A 21921-nucleotide genomic window follows, 5' to 3' on the forward strand; every position below is an offset into this window, starting at 1 on the left:
TCAAGAAGAGTCTTTATGCTGTTGCTATCTTGGTGTTTTGTGAGTGGGGTTTGACTCTGGTTGTTCAACTACAAGCTTATTGGTTAATGGCTTGCTAATCACAACTCATTTACCAATGAGCAAATTCTAGAAAATCCTCCTTTTCTAAATTTAAAATGATTCAAATTTACAGAAACAATAATGAAATGCCCCACATTCTTGCAAATTACTTGAACATGAAAACTTGAAAATATGAAACAGAGTAGCAGTAACAGTCTGAGTAGATGTTATTTACAAAGCTGGTATACAAAGGATGCAGACAGGAATTTATTGTGTGTCTGCTGGAAAAAAAATTACAGGAGATGCTTTTCAACAGCAGAGGGCTGGTGGAAGCTGAAGAATTGAGGAAGCTTAAGGTTAAGAGAACAGTGAGTCTAGCTTTCTGTCAAGATTGCCAACAGCCAAGGGTTTTGCTCTTCATGATGCCAAGGCCCCTGCCTCACACAGACTCCACAGTTATCCATTTAATAGCCTCTGACAGTTTCAAGTGAACATGAATACACCTGAACTTCCCTTTTGCTGGGTGTTTGGTAGAAAACTTTAGTGGCTGATCTGACAATTTGACTCAACCTTTTCAGACTAAAGCCAGAAATAAAAGACTGCTAAGGTTTGTTAAAAGCTCACTCACTTTCACTCTGTAGGGAAAATTGATGGTGAGCTGTGAGGTTGAAATGGAAAAATATAAATAAAGCCATCTAAATAAGTGATTTAATCTGATATTCAAACCAGGACTAAATTTTCCACAGACATTTCTGATTACAATCAGTAAATTTCAGAGTTACTTCTGCAAGTGAGCTGGGACATGGTTAAACTGAGCATCTGAATTAACTCAATTAAATTATCCCACTTAGAACTGTTATAAAGGAAACTATCCACCAAGACCAAAACGACTTTGTAGCAGACTGTAAATATGTTTATGTCTGAGGTAAAATTGGACATTATAACACATGAGTGGATTGGTGACTCACGTTTTGTTAGCTGACTTACTTGTGGCTATTAGAGGAACTTTACTGGCACGTTTACATTAGTTTTTAACACTTGGTTTTGACCTGGCTAGGACACTGTTAGCTATCAAACATGTTTCCAGTTGGCTAGTCAGCCACCGAAACTCACCAGCTAGCCCAACAAAGTCACTAATTTAACATCACATTACACAGGATAAGATAATAAAGCCAACACGCGTTCATTCTGAAACCATGACTTGGTTTCAAAATAAAATCAGCATGACTGGAATTGCAGCCACTACCAAAGTGATTTTTCTGTCACAGCAGGAAAAAACTTTTAACAATCCCATCATTATAATATGTAAGAAAGCGTATTAAAGTGGCAGACTGTTGTTTATTTATTTATTGTTTTTAAAGAAAACCACAGGAGGACACAAAAAGAATTACATTAATAAAATGCAAAATGTTCTTTTAGAGATTTTCTCATATTAACAATATATTCTTATATTATTAAGTGTAATGACAGTAATAACCCCTTTTGTCATTGGCTAATAACTTCAAATGTAAATTTGATCCAACAGAACTACAATTATAAATAGTTTACCTCCTGTTCGCTGTCCAGCACACAGAGTTTGGAGCATTGTTTTTTGGCATCAATCAGCACGTTGAACATGGTGCAAACTGACAGTGGTAGAAGGGAGTCTGTTGACTTACACACTTTCTGCATTTTGGCATCAAATGCAGATTTTGTTCTACAGGACAAAACAGAAAAAAAATGTTTAAACTGTGTTAGTTTTTTCCATTAAGCAGTGACACATGTTTGTGGATGGTTACATTTAGGTAGTGTTTTTATAACTAAAACAATTTAGCCATTTTATGATCGACTGAAGTAAAGCACTTTTCAAAAGAAAAGCTTTTATATTATCAGGTAATAAATTATTTTGGTTATATACATTTAATGCTTTCTTCTATCTTTTTAAATAATCCGATGAACACAGAGAAGGTAGTACTTGAAATTTAGGCCTCATTCACAATTCAATTCAATACAATTCAATTAAGTTCAATTTTATTTATACAGCGCCAAATCACAACAACAGTTGCCTCAAGGTGCTTTATATTGTAAATAAAGACCCTACAATAATACAGAGAAAACCCCAACAATCATGACCCCCTATGAGCAAGCACTTGGCAACAGTGGAAAAGAAAAACTCCCTTTAAACAGGAAGAAATTAGATAGATATGATTCAAACCACATAAAAAGATCATTTATAACCTTCACTAACTTGGTTTCTGTATTCTGATGAGTTGTGAAACCTGACCGAAACTCTTCAAATAAGCCATTCCTCTGCGTTCAGTAACCATTTTACAACTAATCTTTCAAAAATTAAAAAAAAAAAAAAAAAGGCTGGTGATTGGCCTTTAATAAGACAGCTGGGTCAACTGATGGATTTTTTAGTAATGGTTTAATTATTGCCAGCTTGAAGATCTGTTGTACACAGCCCATTAAGAGATAATGGTTGATGATAAATACGATTGAGGCATTAATTAATGACAGTCAAACCACTATATACTGACAACATATGAAATATTTATTTTACATTTATGCAAGAGATGGCCCAGGGTAGAAGTGAAACCAGGATTGTGCAGTAGTCTCTCACCATATCGCTCACTTGCTTAGAGCCCAGTGAGTTACAATAAATAAGTATTGAAAAAAATAAATATCACTGCCAACAGTCGAGTTATGTGCAGGGAAAAATAAGACAAAATGACAGAAAAAACAAAATGTAAATCAAACTTCTTTTTAAGTTGCATGGTTCACATCCCTTTAAAGATCATAAATTTTACTTTCTTTTTCGAAGTTCCATCAAATTCCCATCTTTTTCCACTGAGAATAACACATCTGTTTGTGACTTCATGTTGTCTGACAACATCTTCCTAAATTAAATCTGATCTTTAATATCTGATATTATGTTTTCCATATATATTATATTACCAAAAGTATTCAGTCACCCATCTAAATCATTGAGTTCAGGTGTGCCAATCACTGCCATGGTCACAGGTGTATAAAATTAAGCACCTAGGCATTCAGACTGTCTCTACAAAAAATTGTGAAAGAATGGGTCGCTTTCAGGAGCCATTCCTGTTGATGGTCAAGTACCTCACAAATGTACTTCTGGAAGAATGGTCAAAAATTCCCGTAAACATACTGTTAAACCCTGTGGAAAGTCTTCCTAGAAGAGTTGAAGTTGTTATAACTGCAAAGGGTGGGCCAACGTCATATTAAACCTTATGAATTAGGATGTCACTCAAAATCATATGCATATGAAGGCAGATGCGTGAATATTCTGGTAATATAGCTTATGTCTAAGCAGGTCCTATCATGCATCATGTTTATCTATTTCCTATGAAGTAATAAAAGGTGTTTGTGCAGTCTGACCTTTTGACGCAGGCCTCCATCATGTCACTGGCCATCAGTTTGAGTCTTTGCTCCAGATGCTTTGCAAACTCTGGTTCTGGCCAGTGAAGGTCCATCACAAACATTTGTAGAGTGTTCAGCTTCCAGAACAAATCCTCTGAGGTGGCTGAACCATTGCTGCGTGTAAGATTGAGGGGGGTTAATAACTGAAATGGACTCCAACGACAATGAATACAAGCTCTAACAAGCTTGTAAGTTTTCCACTGGCCCAACAGGTTCTTTTATAATTCACTTTTGTTTTAACAACTCTGTAGTACTGTATTTAGAAAAAGGTGTATGAAGTGCAGGAGACTATGAACAGAGCATGAAGTGGATATCTCAGTGATCTCAGTGGACAGACTGAAAGCCAACTTAACAACGATTATTGGAATAAATTATTTTCAGCATAATGTACCAGATAAACAACTTTAATGAAATACATGTTTTACATCCGCAAACTTAATTTCAGTGATCCACATTTCCTGTTGATGGTCATTCTTAACTTGACTGTATTTTTATTTTATCATTACTTTTAAAAAAGAAATGTTATTGTACTCATAACGTACTAATAGTTATTTATATGCTGAAGAACAACACTTTATTTGTAAATGAGTCTAGCAGAGTAAACTGTGCTTTCTAGACACTTTTAGGACTCAGTGTGTGTAGAGCCTGAATTATTATTTGACAGGAAACACATACACTGGCTAAATAGCGGTAACTGATTAAATATTTCAATCTAACCAAAAACCAAAGTCCAACTTTCTTGGATGGCCTGGTGTAGTTAACTGTTTAAAAAGTTATTTTTATTTGTTAGGTAATTTCATAAGAATTACCTAAGCCTGCAGTTCTCCATTGCATCTAGTGTGTGTGTGTGTGTGTGTGTGTGTGTGTGTGTGTGTGTGTGTGTGTGTGTGTGTGTGTGTGTGTGCGCGCTTATATCTATGGACTCAAATCAGGGTCACAAAGAATCTCCAGCACCAAAGTCAATCCTCAGAGGGAATGGTAGAACTAACCACAAGTCTCAGCTGCCAGACCTCTTTTAAAAAAGCAAAGACGCACATCTGGGATCATTACATCAAAGCAAGCAGATATAGCTGCCAAAAAACCTTAAGTTCAGAAAAGGAATGACCCCTACTTACAGCTCCTGCAGCAACATCAAAACATACACAACACAGTGCTGGAACAGACAAATGTGTGGTACAGACCACTAGTGGATGAAGTCCTTATTCTTTGGGTGATTTCCATGAGTCTTAAAACGGAGACCCTTAGCTATCAAATCTGACCTTGAAACAGATAAGCATGCAGCTACCTTAATACTTACAGTGGGGCAAAAAAGTATTTAGTCAGCCACCGATTGTGCAAGTTCCCCCACTTAAAATGATGACAGAGGTCAGTAATTTGCACCAGAGGTACACTTCAACTGTGAGAGACAGAATGTGAAAAAAAAATCCATGAATTCACATGGTAGGATTTGTAAAGAATTTATTCGTAAATCAGGGTGGAAAATAAGTATTTGGTCACCTCAAACAAGGAAAATCTCTGGCTCTCACAGACCTGTAACGTCTTCTGTAAGAAGCTTTTCTGTCCCCCACTCGTTACCTGTATGAATGGCACCTGTTTGAACTCATCATCTGTATAAAAGACACCTGTCCACAGCCTCAAACAGTCAGACTCCAAACTCCGCCATGGCCAAGACCAAAGAGCTTTCGAAGGACACCAGGAAAAGTATTGTAGACCTGCACCAGACTGGGAAGAGTGAATCTACAATAGGCAAGCAGCTTGGTGTGAAAGAATCAACTGTGGGAGCAATCATCAGAAAATGGAAGACATACAAGACCACTGATAATCTCCCTCGATCTGGGGCTCCACGCAAGATCTCATCCCGTGGGGTCAAAATGATCATGAGAACGGTGAGCAAAGATCCCAGAACCACACGGGGGACCTGGTGAATGACCTGCAGAGAGCTGGGACCAAAGTAACAAAGGTCACCATCAGTAACACACTACAACGGCAGGGAATCAAATCCCGCAGTGCCAGACGTGTTCCGCTGCTGAAGCCAGTGCATGTCCAGGCCCGTCTGAAGTTTGCCAGAGAGCACATGGATGATACAGCAGAGGATTGGGAGAATGTCATGTGGTCAGATGAAACCAAAGTAGAACTTTTTGGTATAAACTCAACTCGTCGTGTTTGGAGGAAGAAGAATACTGAGTTGCATCCCAAGAACACCATACCTACTGTGAAGCATGGGGGTGGAAACATCATGCTATGGGGCTGTTTTTCTGCCAAGGGGACAGGACGACTGATCCGTGTTAAGGACAGAATGAATGGGGCCATGTATCGTGAGATTTTGAGCCAAAACCTCCTTCCATCAGTGAGAACTCTGAAGATGAAACGAGGCTGGGTCTTCCAACATGACAATGATCCAAAACACACCGCCCGGGCAACAAAGGAGTGGCTCCGTAAGAAGCATTTGAAAGTCCTGGAGTGGCCTAGCCAGTCTCCAGACCTCAACCCCATAGAAAATCTGTGGCGGGAGTTGAAAGTCCGTGTTGCTCGGTGACAGCCCCAAAACATCACTGCTCTCGAGAAGATCTGCATGGAGGAATGGGCCAAAATACCAGCTACTGTGTGTGCAAACCTGGTAAAGACCTATAGTAAACGTTTGACCTCTGTTATTGCCAACAAAGGTTATGTTACAAAGTATTGAGTTGTATTTTTGTTATTGACCAAATACTTATTTTCCACCCTGATTTACGAATAAATTCTTTACAAATCCTACCATGTGGATTCATGGATTTTTTTTTTTTCCACATTCTGTCTCTCACAGTTGAAGTGTACCTCTGGTGCAAATTACTGACCTCTGTCATCATTTTAAGTGGGGGAACTTGCACAATCGGTGGCTGACTAAATACTTTTTTGCCCCACTGTACTTAATTCTTAATACAACAGGACAAGTGGACAAAGCAAGGTCCATAAAGACACAGGTGAGTGTGTTTGATGTAGAAAAATCTGACTGGCTTGGCTTTAACCTGAAAGAACACCTTTGGGATGAATTAGAATGTCGACTGTGAGCCAGCCCAAAAATGTGCTACTGGAAGAATGCTCAAAAATTCCCATAAACACTCTCCTAAACCCTGTGGATGGCTTCCCCAGAAGAGTTTAAGCCATTATAACTGCAAAGGGTGGGCCAACATCATATTAAATCCTGTGGAATAAAACTTTTGTTAATGCAGTGGTCCCTCGCTATAATGCGGTTCACCTTTCGCGGTCTCGCTGTTTCACTTATTTTTTTTGAGCAATTTTGCATGCTTTTTTTTTTTCTTACAGCACATTGTGTTCTGCATCCTGATTGGCTGTAGACTATTGTCAATCAATCTTGTGCCGTGTCTCCTGTACAGTACAGAATGCGTTCAGCTTGTCATATTTACATAAATCTTCTATCGCTAGCAGTGTGACTCTGAAGTGCTGTACTGTATGTTTGTAAGTTTTCTCCCCAACAAACACAACAATGTCGACGAAACGTTTTGCACCGTCAAAGGCACCTTTGCACCTTCAAAGTATTATAAAATGAAACCCTTTGGTTTCATTCTATAATACTGGACTTCTTTTTCTACGAAGGTTTGAACTTTGACAGTGTTTAAACAGGAGAGAAAAGTGTGAAAATGTTCATGCCTGTCTGAGAAAAGTGTATAAAGTGTGTCTTGTGGGGTTTAATAGCTTTAAAACATCTATAATAATTGAAAAAATAAAGTTGGCTACTTCGCAGATTTCACCTATCGTGAGTCATTTTTAGAACGCAACTCCCGCGATAAACAAGGGACCACTGTATATCATATGATATCATGTATGCATATCTCATGTAACATGTATCATAAGAGCTTAGCATCTCTGGGTATTCTGCATCTGTTGTGGTTCTTTAATAGGTTCTGCTAGTTTGTGTGTTGATCTGTTCAGCTTCAACACACTGCCAGGCTGAAACAGAGACAGGCGGACACTTCCCGACATTCTCCCCTGTGCACAGGTTGCACAGCAACACATGGTAAATGCTTACTGACATGGAAGTGTTCAGTGCCCAGCTAGACTGGAGTGGGGAGGGTGGAGGATGGAGGAGCAGAGGGAACAAAGGTGACGGGGGTTAAAACGACCACCTCTCACAACCTCACTTTTCTCACTTCGCCTTTAAAAGACTGTTACCTTAACAAGTGGCACACAGGAATACATGCTTTGGGCCGAGTCCGTAGTGCAATTAAATGCTCAGTGGTTATCCCCCTCATGTCTAATTAGTGGTGCTCGTCTCTGACTGTGCTCTGCCATACTCCCTGGGGAACAGAACAATCCCACTCACCAGTCTGTGCTCATTAATGAAGTGCCAGCTTTTTAGTTTCTCTTTTTTTATAGATAGGGGAGGGCCAAGTAAAGTGAGCTAGAGGAAAATTGTGGTCTATGTTGTGGGAAAGACTGGGGGAGTAAGAATGAGGAGCCTTTTTAAGAAACACACCCTCAACCAGTATTTTGAGACCCCCCCACCACGCAATATGTCCACCAATAATGTCAGCTCTAATGCAGACTCTACAGACAGACACACAAATACTTTGCAATAATTAAAGAAAACTAGACTAGACATGCAATTTCACAGATGAAGGTGAACCTACAGTACAACTACAGTCTTAATTCCTCATTTTCTAGTGCTCATGCTGAAGCTTAAACATCATCTTATGTGTAACAACACAGTCAAACACATTCAGTCCATAATATACATAAAAGCAAGAGAAGGTAGTATCTGCAATTAAGGTGAACATTTGCCTCTTTTATTCAATTAAACCACTATTTCCAGGCCACATTTGAAGGGAAGTTTGTTTATTTTAAAAAGAATCATTGTCAATAACGGATTTTTATCTGGAGGTAAATTAGATAAAATAATGGACAAATCATTCACTTCTATTTAGGGATTATAAGTTGCACTTCATTGTTTTTCTAAGCTTAGCAGCTGCATCACTTTTCAAATCATAAATGATGGACATAATCACCATGAGTTTTTCAGATGAAATTACTTGTAGTCCCCCTCTTTTTAAGTCAGGCATGTAGTGCATATATAATGCAAGTCATGGCTTGATTTTTTTTTTTTTTTGCAGTGAATGGCCAAAGGTTATAGGGACAGCTACTTTAAAGATAGTCCTCATATTCTGTATGTTGAAAAAAAATTAAAGTATATTTCTAATAAAATGCCAACTGGAGAACAAATATAATCCAAACTGTAAAATCAGGACAATCATGTTGATTTTCTGCATATTTTGCTACATAATCACTATTAAAAACATTTTTGAGGTAAAGAGAAGCATACAGGTTTTCTCACATAATCTTTTTTCTTAATCTACATCACGTAGATTCATTCCTTGCAGGCTGCAGCAGAAAATTGAAGGTTTGTGTTGTTATTACGCTGATACTTAAAACACTGAGGCATGCACAGTGCAAAGCATAAAGACTCGACACACATGAGGGACCTTTAGCTATATCACTGTAATCTCTCTGAGGGACAGAGTTTTATCTGAAACCACAAACCTCACACTCATGCTGAGCCCAGCTCATTCAGACAAGAAAGAAAAGTACATACTTCTAAAGTTCACTCTCTGAGACGAGGAGTAAATGGCAAAGTTTTTGTGTCTCTGAGGAGAAAGAACACCTGTGTGTCTTGTCACATGGCTACTCTCTGTTGGTCATTGGACAGAATGTAGGTTTGGGACGCTGCAGTTGCTCCACTTTTCTGGTCACAGTCTACAGTCAGCCTTCTATTGCTTTAGTGTGATGATGTCAGGCTCCAACATGAGCATGCTACTATTAGCTTTCAGCTTGTTATCAAAATATTGCTAAAAACAAAAAAGAACGTTAAGAGACTTTCTAAATTTTAAAACCTTTAAAACACAGCTTTCTGACACAAACGATAAAATAAACCATCAGCTATCTTGGTGTGTTCAATTAAAATTAGACAGTGGAGCATTTAACATGGACCTTCTGTACCATCTCCATTTAGAATTTACTAGCATGTTGATTGGCTGTGTTAAACAGCAGCATTATTACATGCTAGCATTCAGCAAAGCAATAGACAAAGCAGACAGCTCACAATTCAAGTCCTGTGACAGAACGTCGACCTGTCCATGGAGTACACCCCACGGCTTTTAAGAGGAAGAGAATGGATGGATAGCAAGTTTTGGATAATTCAGAACTTATGCACACCACTAGTCCAGAGCCTCTGAGATCCCCATCCACCCATCATCAGTGTTGGGCAAGTTACTTTGAAAAAGTAATTAATTATAGTTACTAGTTACTTCTTCAAAAAAGTAACTGAGTTACAATATTCTAAAAGTAATTAATTACTTGAAAAGTAACTATCGCGTTACTTTAAAAAAAACCCAAAACGTTTAACCCTCTGGGGTCCAGGGTATAATTGGCCATTTTTAACTACTTTTGATTTTCCCTCCACATTTTACCTTTAAAAACTATTTACTTTGCCTTGTTTGGTATCATCCTTTTCAGCACAACCTCACGTGTTTGAATTTACAGTTAAGTTTTCATTTTGACATACTGTACTAACACAATTGATCTAAAATCCGACAAAAAACATAAAATCAGAGTAGAAAAAGTCATATTTTTTACTGTAACAACCACAAACATGTTTAATGAATCATATTTCATAACTTTAAATGCAAATATAAATTGTCAATTTAAAATCCTATGCACAAGTTTTGCAAACAAAGTTATTTGCAGCCATTTACCTTTTACCTTGATTTTTTAAATAACCATTTCAAACTATTTACAGAACAATCAGCTGTTCTGCATTCAATAAGATGCCACAAATTATTTGTGCCACTCCAAAAACACAATTTCTGTCCACTATAAAGGAGAACATCACAGCCTGATACCTGCAGGTCTGACAGCAGCAGCATCTCAAAACTCGCTCTCTCTCTTTTCTGCTGTCTTTATCTCTCTCTCACTTCTAAAACTTCCCCTGTTTTTGTTTTTTATTTGTTGCTCATAAGCAGAGAGTGCTCGCTGCGCTGTCCTTAGACAGTAAACATGACGAAACTATTGAGGAAAAAACGCTGCGTATATATTGTTTATCATGACTCTGGTTTTACGGCCTATCAACACAATTTATAAACTGGTATATATCACCTTGTTGCTTTGTCTTGAAGTGGTCATGTGATTGGCTTAGCACGACTACTTTATTCTTCCTCAGTCAAACAGCAGCACTCATGCGATTGTTTTGCCCCCTTAGCTCCAAGTGTTGTGCCAAAAAGTGATCGTGATTACGTCTGCGGGAGCGCGCGCAGCTGCTTAAAGCTGTAGCGTCCAGATTACTTACAGCTACTTCCGTGCAACTGATATAAAATGCGGTAAGCTGAACACAGCTTCAACCGTCTGTTTGTTGAAAAATAGTAACAGACCACGTTTTCTTGTTAGTAACTGTAACGGCGTTGTAACGATAGGAACAGTAATTAGTTAGATTACTCGTTACTGAAAAAAGTAACGGTGTTATTCCCATCACTGCCCATCATACATACGTGTTGCCATACAGCGGCCCCAACCAGGCAGTTGCAAAGAAGATTGGTATCTGCGGAAGCTTAAGGGGGAAGGCTGGCTACTTTATGCAGAAGAAAGCTTGCTAGATTGTCTGTTAATGATCTGCCAGGTCAGAGTAAGTGCAAGGTTCATCAACGGCAAAAAAAGAAAATGTCAAAAGGATATAATAGATGGAGAGAAAGAAGAAACACTGAGTGTAAAAGTAGGCGTCCTTTTCCGCAGCACAAATACAAAGGAAAATCTACCAGAATAGCAGCTACTTGTTTTGTCTGCAACATCTGATGAAATCAAAGAACAATAAAGAGGAGTCACTGCTCACTTCTATTCATGCCATTTTCTTTCACTACAGATGCTTTTTGTCAAAGAGGGCAGTGTGTCCTTGGTGTTTGTGTTCACTTCCATCCTAGCTTATTATTTAGTTTCGATGATGACACATCAACAATCATTATTGCTGATAGCAAACAAGTAAAATGACAATACTTCTTCTTTCATAGGAAAACTGAAGAAAAAATATCATATAGAGCAAAAGCAGAACTCAGATAAAGATCATCCGTCCATGTTTTCATGGATGGATGAATGGGAGAGAAAACAGAGGCTTCTGTTCAAGCTGTTTTCTTTGCCACAGTTCCACCCAGGCAAATTTACGTGTACTCACTCCTTTGCTTTTACTTTAAATGCCATTCTAAAGCTTTTAAATCTGCTATGATTAAAGTGTAAACTGTTTAACAATAATTCAAAGAAGTAATCACAGTATGGAGGAACCATCTCATGTTTATACTCTTTTTATATAATGGCTAATATAACTTAATTTCACAAACTAGGTATACAGAAAGGAATTTGTAGATCACCGGACTTGAGAATCATGAATCCACAGAGAAATAACAGCCTAGAATTTAAATATGAAGTTGATGCTAAATACACATTTAGAAGTCCATGTCTCAAAAGTAAAATCCAAATTTCTGGTTGAAAAAAAAAAAAAAAAAAACACTTTTAGTTTTAAACATTGTAAAAAAGTTGCCTATCAACTGGATCTGCACAAATACTCCGACACCACTGTTTGCAGGAGGTCAGAGGTTCAAGAGAACATTTGCAAGACTGAATGCACGTCACCTTTAAAACACTGTAAAGAACAAAACACATTTGTAGCAAAGAAGCAAAATTTCATGAACACCTGACGAGGGCATGTTAATGTATTAGTGAAATATTTAAGATATTTGTTGTTTGATATTTTCACTTTTCATGTAAAAAGCTCAGTAGGAATATAAACTTTTGCATAATAAAGAAGGAACTCAAGGAGTATTTCATGTTTATAAGCATAGTGACTGATTACATGGGTGAGCCTTACTTGACAGGCTGCCAGGTTTCCTTCTGGAAGCTGCGGTGGATTGATTGAGCAATGGCCAACTCCATTAGATCAATGTATCGTACCACCAGTGGGATGTACAGGTCTTGGAGGTGTTTGTGGAACATCCCATTGCACAAGTGAGCTGTTTGGGGGGGGGATGAGAAAAATGTTATAACTATGTGGACTTTCTGTTCACATTAACAGTCATTAGATGGATTGAGCCTGCAAAGTCTCATTTCAAACTTCAAAATAGTTTTTAGCTTTTTAGCAGGTTTCCAGTCCTCACGACTGAAAATGTGCTCTTCTGGATTAAAGTAAGGAATAAGACCAAACAGAAATGATTAAAGCTTATTCAATAGTCAAATACAAGTTTTCTGGGATAAAAACAAACAAATAAACATTTAAAAAATCCACAAAAATTTAAGCTAAGACTGAGTATTTATTTTGTTTATGGTTGAGATTATTACTTCAGATATAAGAAACGTGATGGATTTTACTTCTGATATTGTTCTCTCTCACACACAGTATGCTACTATTTTTCATTCTTGCCCTTTATTAACTTCGCTTAAATTTCAGTGTAAGCTTTAGTGACACCTAAATTACTACTTATTACGAAACCATTGTAATATGACAAATCCATTCATGCATTGCTTTTCTGGTGTTACAGCAGCCACATCCAGTCTTCATATGGAGACTGGGAGAGTTGTTGGCATTGGGATATTTTAGCCAACAGTGTGGCTCCAACTTTACATTAAGAGTTTTTGTTTTCTTATGTGACATTTCCTAATTGGACAAGCTGATACAGACATTTTACCCAAATTAATATCTATTTGATAAATTCTAAAAGTTTAAATTAAAAAGCTTCACTAAATTCAAATTTATACTCTAGAAGGTCTACACGTCTTTTATCAAATGTCATTGTGTCCACAGGTGTTCCTATTATCACTCCATTATCCCCCATTCAAACTGTAATGGTGGGTTTTGGAAAGACAGATAAATCCCTGCAGACAGTCGACAGTCCACAGTGAGGAGAGACAAAGATAAGGTGTTGGTGAGAAGCAAGCAAGCTGGTCTCCCAGGACTTCATTAGTTTTAATTCCTCTCACTCTGCTCCATCATGATGAACACTAGCCTTTTTGCCCACTAGAGAGTAAAATCCACCTCCCTCACGAAAGCTTGTCACATATGACAATCAAGTGAGCATTTAAATAATCTGCAACCGAGAGATAATACACACGCTGAAGAAAATACTTAGAAATCAGCCGACCAGTGATTATTGCAGAGGATTTGTTGTCCAAAAAAACAATGATGTGAATGATTAAAAACAACAACTGTACATATTATATTTTTGTGAAGCTTTGAGAAAGCGATTCATAAATAAACACTCTTGTCCATCAAATCGTTTTTTCCCCCCTTTTGTTTGTGAGCTGCAGCGTTTTCAGTGATTGGGACTAAAACTAATCAAACCAATCCCTTACCTCTCACTTCAAGCATAATTATCAGAAGGAAGACCTCATTTGTGCAAACAGTGAAAACTATGATTTCGCTCATACTCCATTTCATCTTTTTCTATTGCCTCGTTACACTCCAAATCAAGTTGGCTAATGTTGTGACACTTGGAATAATTATGGTACAAACAGAAGACGGTAATTAGAAAGAATGCAAGATATGAGCCACAGAAAAGAGATTTGTGGTTTCTATGCATAATGAAACACTGAGTCTTTATTCTCAACACCGCCCTTGCGCTGTCTATCTGCCTGCCTGTCTGTTACTGTATTTGAGGTATTTTGGCATCCACCATGTTAAATATTGCATCTTGCCAAATCGCTGCTGGCTTGAAGACAAAGCCCCACAGCTGAGGGAGGGTTTGAAAGGAGAAACACAATGAGCCAATTAGATTTTTCTCCAGCAGTCAAATGAAATATTTACAGTGAAATAAAGTTTATCAAGGAAGAGAATTCAATATTTACAGTGAAGTGCAGTTCATTGCGGTAGAAAATGTTAACAAAATCTCAGGAATAAAAGTGCAACATTTATGTTTGTCATAATTTGAATTCTCCAGGTTCCCCTTTTAGGGAGTTTTCTTTTTCCATTGTTGGGACTTTGACATGAAACCCACATTCACAGAACTTGGGTATTAATAAACTGCCCATTAGCTGCAACTTATTCTTTAGGAATCTTGACAAAGCAAAAAAATTAGAAAGTATTATTAAACTGGATCTGTTCCTCTCATGTCTTGCTCTACTTGTTTGCTCTTAGACGGTGCTCGAGTAGCTTTGCACCAGTCACAGTGCAAAACAACCCTTATTTAACATGCAAAACTAAGTTTGTTGTGAAGAGGGAACTAAGTGCCAATATGAAAACAGCAAATGAAGTATAACAGAGAAGCATCATGCTTTGTTGGTTGCTTTAGATAAATTTACCAATGATTACTAGGTGCTGCTGACACATTCTATCTGCCACCACCACTACCTTTGGAACTTGTTGAAATGTGGGCTGGTTCCCTTAGTGTACCAAGGCAGAACAGGTCTGGCAGCAGCACTGCTTGGTGGAAAACAGGCATTTGACATCATTTCCTGTAATGAGCTTTAGCAATCAGCTCAAAGCAGTCCTGAGCTTTAGAGAAGGCCTTAAAAAATGTGTTCAGAAAAACCAAGACCTACGGTCTGTTCGTAGAAAATTGTTGAAGAGCTGAAATAGTGGGAAGCTATTCCAGGAATCGATCGACTGGACCTGAAGAGCTGCCTCCATGTCGGCTCTGTACAGAGACAGAAACTTCTCAGCATGTTCAGCCATCAACTCTGGCCAACATGAAAAAGCCTGGAACAGATGCAGATGAAACGAAATTATATCAGAAAAACAGATAATGCAATCACAGAGTGTTCTTTTGGTTTTAATACATTGATTTCTGCTCATTTTAGATCAGTTCTTTGTGTCTCTACTCATTCCCAGTAGTATAATAGTGAACCCTGTGACTAGTATTACTAGTGTTACTAGTATCTCCCATTTTGACCTTGGGACTTCCAGGCCAAATTCGGCACAGATGTTTCTATATACTATGCCGGCCACTTGGTTATGGCGTTCCATGTATGCCCGAGCAAGTAGTCGGTCGTGGTCATCTTCCTCATGTACTCGTAGATATTCGTTGTCTCATCCTGGACTGTGATACTACAACTCAATAGTGTCGGGCCTTCTTCCGCTTAGTGCACAGTCTCAGGATACTTGGTGGTTGCAGCTTTCATAGCAGCCTCTTCCTCTACATCCCAGGACTCTGGGCTTGTAGCTTGAAAGATAGAGACCATCCGCAGGGCGAGGGGGGAATTTATTTTATTTTAAAATATGGTTTGTTTATCATGAATTTGTCCACTGGATAAGAACTTTGGTGTGGCTTTCTTTAAATGATTGTTGTTGTTGTTTTTTAAATGCAGAATATTTACAATGCAGTGAAAAGGAGTTGCACAAGAGGATAATATTGAGTGGGAGATCAGCCAGTCAATTATCATTTATATTTTATAAACCTTTTTGACTGTAGCTTTATAGAGTTGCAAAGTAAGCATGAGGTGAAAGTTGAGGAGGATATATGTGGCAAAAAGTAGAGGAAATAATGGAATGGAAATATTATTTATATGTACACTCATACAAAAAGCAAAAGCTACAATGTACATAAACATCTAGAAGAATCAATGTTTATATTCAGAAAACCTCAATGTAGTCTATACTGTAACATCCTTACAAGACTTTAAAATAATATAAAAAGAAAACTCCAACAATCAGATGTCACCCTGTGAGCAAGCACTTTGGCATCAGTGGGAAGGAAAAACAGCCATCTGCCTCGACCGGTTTGGGGTTAAAGTAGGGAGATAGGACAAAGGACATGCTGTGAAAGAGGGCCAGAGATTAATTACTTAAAGGACTGTTGGTAACGTCACATCACTTGATCATCTTTTTGATGTTAAAAATATGACAACAAAATTATTCCCCAAATATAGACAGACAAAAAGGATTCGCATTTTTGTTTTTGTCTGCCAACTTTCCAAGGCTAACCACAATTCTGGTAATAATACATAAACACACACATATTATATATATATACATATACATATATATATACATATACATACATATATACATATACACATATATACATACACATATACATACAAATACATATATATACACATATATATACATACATATACATACACACATACACATACATATACATATATATACGTATGTGTGTATGTGTATATGTGTGTATACGTGTATGTGTGTATACGTGTACATACATACAGTGGGGCAAAAAAGTATTTAGTCAGCCACCGATTGTGCAAGTTCCCCCACTTAAAATGATGACAGAGGTCAGTAATTTGCACCAGAGGTACACTTCAACTGTGAGAGACAGAATGTGAAAAAAAAATCCATGAATCCACATGGTAGGATTTGTAAAGAATTTATTCGTAAATCAGGGTGGAAAATAAGTATTTGGTCAATAACAAAAATACAACTCAATACTTTGTAACATAACCTTTGTTGGCAATAACAGAGGTCAAACGTTTACTATAGGTCTTTACCAGGTTTGCACACACAGTAGCTGGTATTTTGGCCCATTCCTCCATGCAGATCTTCTCGAGAGCAGTGATGTTTTGGGGCTGTCGCCGAGCAACACGGACTTTCAACTCCCGCCACAGATTTTCTATGGGGTTGAGGTCTGGAGACTGGCTAGGCCACTCCAGGACTTTCAAATGCTTCTTACGGAGCCACTCCTTTGTTGCCCGGGCGGTGTGTTTTGGATCATTGTCATGTTGGAAGACCCAGCCTCGTTTCATCTTCAAAGTTCTCACTGATGGAAGGAGGTTTTGGCTCAAAATCTCACGATACATGGCCCCATTCATTCTGTCCTTAACACGGATCAGTCGTCCTGTCCCCTTGGCAGAAAAACAGCCCCATAGCATGATGTTTCCACCCCCATGCTTCACAGTAGGTATGGTGTTCTTGGGATGCAACTCAGTATTCTTCTTCCTCCAAACACGACGAGTTGAGTTTATACCAAAAAGTTCTACTTTGGTTTCATCTGACCACATGACATTCTCCCAATCCTCTGCTGTATCATCCATGTGCTCTCTGGCAAAACTTCAGACGGGCCTGGACATGCACTGGCTTCAGCAGCGGAACACGTCTGGCACTGCGGGATTGATTCCCTGCCGTTGTAGTGTGTTACTGATGGTGACCTTTGTTACTTTGGTCCCAGCTCTCTGCAGGTCATTCACCAGGTCCCCCCGTGTGGTTCTGGGATCTTTGCTCACCGTTCTCATGATCATTTTGACCCCACGGGATGAGATCTTGCGTGGAGCCCCAGATCGAGGGAGATTATCAGTGGTCTTGTATGTCTTCCATTTTCTGATGATTGCTCCCACAGTTGATTTTTTCACACCAAGCTGCTTGCCTATTGTAGATTCACTCTTCCCAGTCTGGTGCAGGTCTACAATACTTTTCCTGGTGTCCTTCGAAAGCTCTTTGGTCTTGGCCATGGCGGAGTTTGGAGTCTGACTGTTTGAGGCTGTGGACAGGTGTCTTTTATACAGATGATGAGTTCAAACAGGTGCCATTCATACAGGTAACGAGTGGGGGCCAGAAAAGCTTCTTACAGAAGACGTTACAGGTCTGTGAGAGCCAGAGATTTTCCTTGTTTGAGGTGACCAAATACTTATTTTCCACCCTAATTTACGAATAAATTCTTTACAAATCCTACCATGTGAATTCATGGATTTTTTTTTCACATTCTGTCTCTCACAGTTGAAGTGTACCTCTGGTGCAAATTACTGACCTCTGTCATCATTTTAAGTGGGGGAACTTGCACAATCGGTGGCTGACTAAATACTTTTTTGCCCCACTGTACGTGTACATACTAGAGATGGCACGATACCACTTTTTTATGTCCGATACCGATACCGATATCATAAATTTGGATATCTGCCGATACCGATATGAATCCGATATAGTGTTTTTTAATCAACAAAACTGTTTTTTTAAATATCTTGCTGCATTTTGTATAAGTTCATACTCAAGTTTAAAACAACAACTACACTAAAGCTATTCTGTTATACCTGTATGCAAAAAAAAATATTTCATAGTTCAGCAATACTGATCAATCTAATAAACTTAAACCTACACCATCCTCCCTATTCTGGTATTTTAAAGAGTACTTAGCGTAAATATTAAGCAACCTAACTAATAGGGTTCCAACTCCCAGCAACAACAAAAATAAATAAATAAAAAATAGGGAACCACCCCTCACGCTCCACCTCATGATGCTTAATCGACGTAATCAACCTTAATTTGATGCAGTGTGATAAAAAATGCACAGAAATCAATTATTTTTCAAGAAATATTAAATAGATTCAACATCTTTCTTCAACAAAATTGCAGACTGCACAGATGGTACCTTCCCAAAGGAAAAAGTACTATAGCTTACTAGGGTATATTAGACTTAATAGTCACTATATACAGTAATTGACTTCTATTCATTTTACATCAAATTAAAACTTTGGGTGTCAGATAATTATTTATTAAAAGCTAGACATTTTAAATGAGAATAAGAAAGAAAAGTATGTCTTTGTGCCCCCTTTTCCCTGTTCATGCCCTATCGGCCCCCCTGGCTAAACTTTGCTAGATCCGCCCCTGCACAGTTACCAGCCGTCAGCTACGTAGAAAAGGATCCTGGTGTAGAAAGTAATATTAAATAAATTCTAACAACAGCTTATCAAGCTTAAACGTGCTGCTGTTGTTCAGCCGCTGGTTTCCTCTTTCTGGTGCAAAGTGGGCCAAAAACAAACAAGAGAGACGGACTCGCGACAGAAAAGCCGATCAGCTGATCATTAAGCAGTTTCATGATTGAAGTAGCAGAAAGAAGAGGCAGTCGCTTGTTAAGCTTAACGCAGGAATGCTTTACAAACATTCAGAGATGGACTTACACACTTGCTTTACTTCTCTCGGAGATAACTTTGTCAGAGATGAAATGCCGGGTTGCTAGCGAAGCTCCAAATGCTATCCAGACCACCGACAGGTCCCGCATGCCACAGCCGCTCTATCACGTGATGCATACTGCTCCGACGTGCTAACGTTCTGAGGTGAGTTACAGCGTGTCGCAAGTTTTGTGAGCTGCTTTCGTAATATTTAATGGATCGGATTACATTTTATATTTTTCTCCGATATCCGATCCAGTAATTTAGGTCAGTATCGGACCGATACCGATACGTAATATCGGATCGGTCCATCTCTAGTACATACATACATGTACATATATACGTATACACACACACTCACACACATACAGATATATATATATATTATTACCAGAATCAACAAGGTCCGCGTCAGGTGTTGAGGAACCAGGGCACCCTGACGAGAAGTGGGCTACTGGAACAAGAAGGCATCGGTGGGCAAGAGACGAAAACAGGGCATTGTTGGAATGCTACTACGCAAGTAACCCTGGCGGAAGGGGTTACATGAATAGGATGAGGGACCTATGGATTCTTCGATACCCAACATCCACAATGACGGTGAAACAACTAGTAGCTCAGTGTTCCAACATTCGAAAGAAGGGACTGCTCTCACAGCTAGAGATTGACGAGGTACAACATAAATGCTACGGCAAGGGGGAGCCAGGACGCCAGGTCAGGGGGGAGATATCATCACCCCCACCCGAGATTGGGTACCAAGCCCCAAGTGCGATAGAAGGATCGTTGAGTGCGAGAGGAACTGACCTGAAAGGATCATGGCCAAGCTTGAAACCTGGATCCCCCGTAGCCGGTTACCAAAATTGCGTGAAGTACCCTCAGAAGGTCTGCTAGATGATGTTAATACAGCACTACGGACGATACCTACAGCCACGATCACCGACACTAACAAGCTGATCTACAATACGGCAGCAGTGATCAGTGAGATGCTTGGCTACAAGTTGAACAGCCACAAGGGGCAGTACCCTCCATGGAGAAGGAGGCTAGAGGCTAAGATCAAGGTAGCACGGAGGGAGGTTAGCCAACTATCGGAGTTGCAGAAAGGCGCGATGAGGAAGGTGCCTAAGAAGTACAGGAAGCTGTCCATACATGAGGCCTTGGAAACTGTCAAGCAACGACTCACAGCCTTGGCCAGCCGATTGAGGAGGTACACCAGAGAGGTAGAAGGCAGGAGAATAAACCAGCTGTTCTCCACAGAACCAGCCAAGGTGTACTCTCAGTGGCAGGGGAACAATAAGAGAACAGCACCACCAAGGCTGGAGACGGAGCAATACTGGAAGAGCATATAGGAGAAGGACGCAACCCATAACGGCAATGCTCAGTGGCTAGTGGATCTGAGGGCAGACCACAGCGACCTCCCCGAACAGGGTCCAGTAACCATCACAGTAGCAGATATCCAAGAAAGGGTCTCCAGTATGAAGAGTTGGACAGCACCAGGCCCTGACATGGTCCACGCCTACTGGCTGAAGAAGCTGACTGCACTCCACGAACGCCTGGCAGCACAAATAAATCAGCTACTAGTTGACGAGAGACACCCGGAATGGCTAACCGAAGGCCGGACAGTCCTGATCCTCAAGGACCCCCAGAAGGAACCGGTCCCCTCCAAATATCGACCAATAACCTGCCTCAGCACCACGTGGAAGCTCCTGTCAGGCATCATAGCGGCTGAGATGAACAGGCACATGGGTCAATACATGAGCGAGGCACAGAAAGGGATGGGCAAGAATACCAGAGGCGCAAAACACCAGCTATTGGCAGACCAAGCAGTCAGCCGAGATTGCAGGACCAGACTGACCAACCTGTGCACTGCCTGGATTGATTACAAGAAGGCCTATGACTCAATGCCCCACACCTGGATCCTGGAATGCCTAGAACTATATAAGATCAACAGGACCCTAAGAGCCTTCATCAGGAACTCAATGGGTATGTGGTGTACAACACTAGAGGCCAACTCCAAGCCCACAGCACAAGTCACCATCAAGTGCGGGATCTACCAAGGAGGTGCTCTGTCCCCACTGCTGTTCTGCATAGGCCTGAACCCCCTCAGTGAGATCATTAACAAGACTGGCTACGGATACCGACTACGGAATGGAGCAGTTGTCAGCCACCTCCTGTACATGGATGACATCAAGCTGTATGCCAAGAGTGAACGAGACATCGATTCACTAATCCACACTACCAGGATATACAGCAATGACATCAGGATGTCATTCGGGCTGGAGAAGTGTAGTCGGATTAGGGCTGCTACAAACGATTATTTTGATAGTCGACTAGTCACCGATTATTTTTGCGATTAGTCGACTAATCAGATCATGCATCCACTGGACGTACAGCTTATTGCTCCAGCATGCATCTGCTCTTATATAACGATCATTAGCTTACAGCTTTAAGTGTTTAAGGTATGTGCTAACTAAAAATAAAGACAAGATGATAGTTTATTAAATTTTAATGAAATTTGCAGATTGTTTCGGTGAAGTTTAATAAACTCCTTGCTATCTAAAATATAACAGGACACCGGAGTATATTCTCGAGCATCTCACA

The 21921-nt window shown here is 39.5% G+C and overlaps 1 protein-coding gene across 7 annotated transcripts in view; it reads right to left on the minus strand.

Moving 5' to 3' along the window:
* The window catches only part of cadps2 (Ca++-dependent secretion activator 2), a 173881-nt gene that overhangs the window by 39365 nt on the left and 112595 nt on the right, over positions 1-21921 (minus strand). For 5 of the 7 annotated variants that reach the window (XR_005695091.1, XR_005695092.1, XM_040026725.1 and 2 more), the window contains exons 18-21: positions 15025-15181; positions 12362-12503; positions 3421-3576; positions 1588-1735 (exon numbers count right to left, since the gene is read on the minus strand). Coding sequence is in view for 4 of the 7 variants with exons in the window: in XM_040026725.1 (XP_039882659.1) it covers positions 1588-1735; positions 3421-3576; positions 12362-12503; positions 15025-15181 (603 nt within the window). In the remaining 3 variants the exon portion in view is untranslated. The remainder of the gene's footprint in view (positions 1-1587; positions 1736-3420; positions 3577-12361; positions 12504-15024; positions 15182-21921) is intronic. The other 2 variants (XR_005695094.1, XM_040026726.1) reach the window with 1 other exon arrangement.

The sequence above is a fragment of the Simochromis diagramma genome, unplaced genomic scaffold (assembly GCF_900408965.1).
Source record: "Simochromis diagramma unplaced genomic scaffold, fSimDia1.1 OVJJ01000293.1, whole genome shotgun sequence".
NCBI classification, from domain to species: domain Eukaryota; kingdom Metazoa; phylum Chordata; class Actinopteri; order Cichliformes; family Cichlidae; genus Simochromis; species Simochromis diagramma.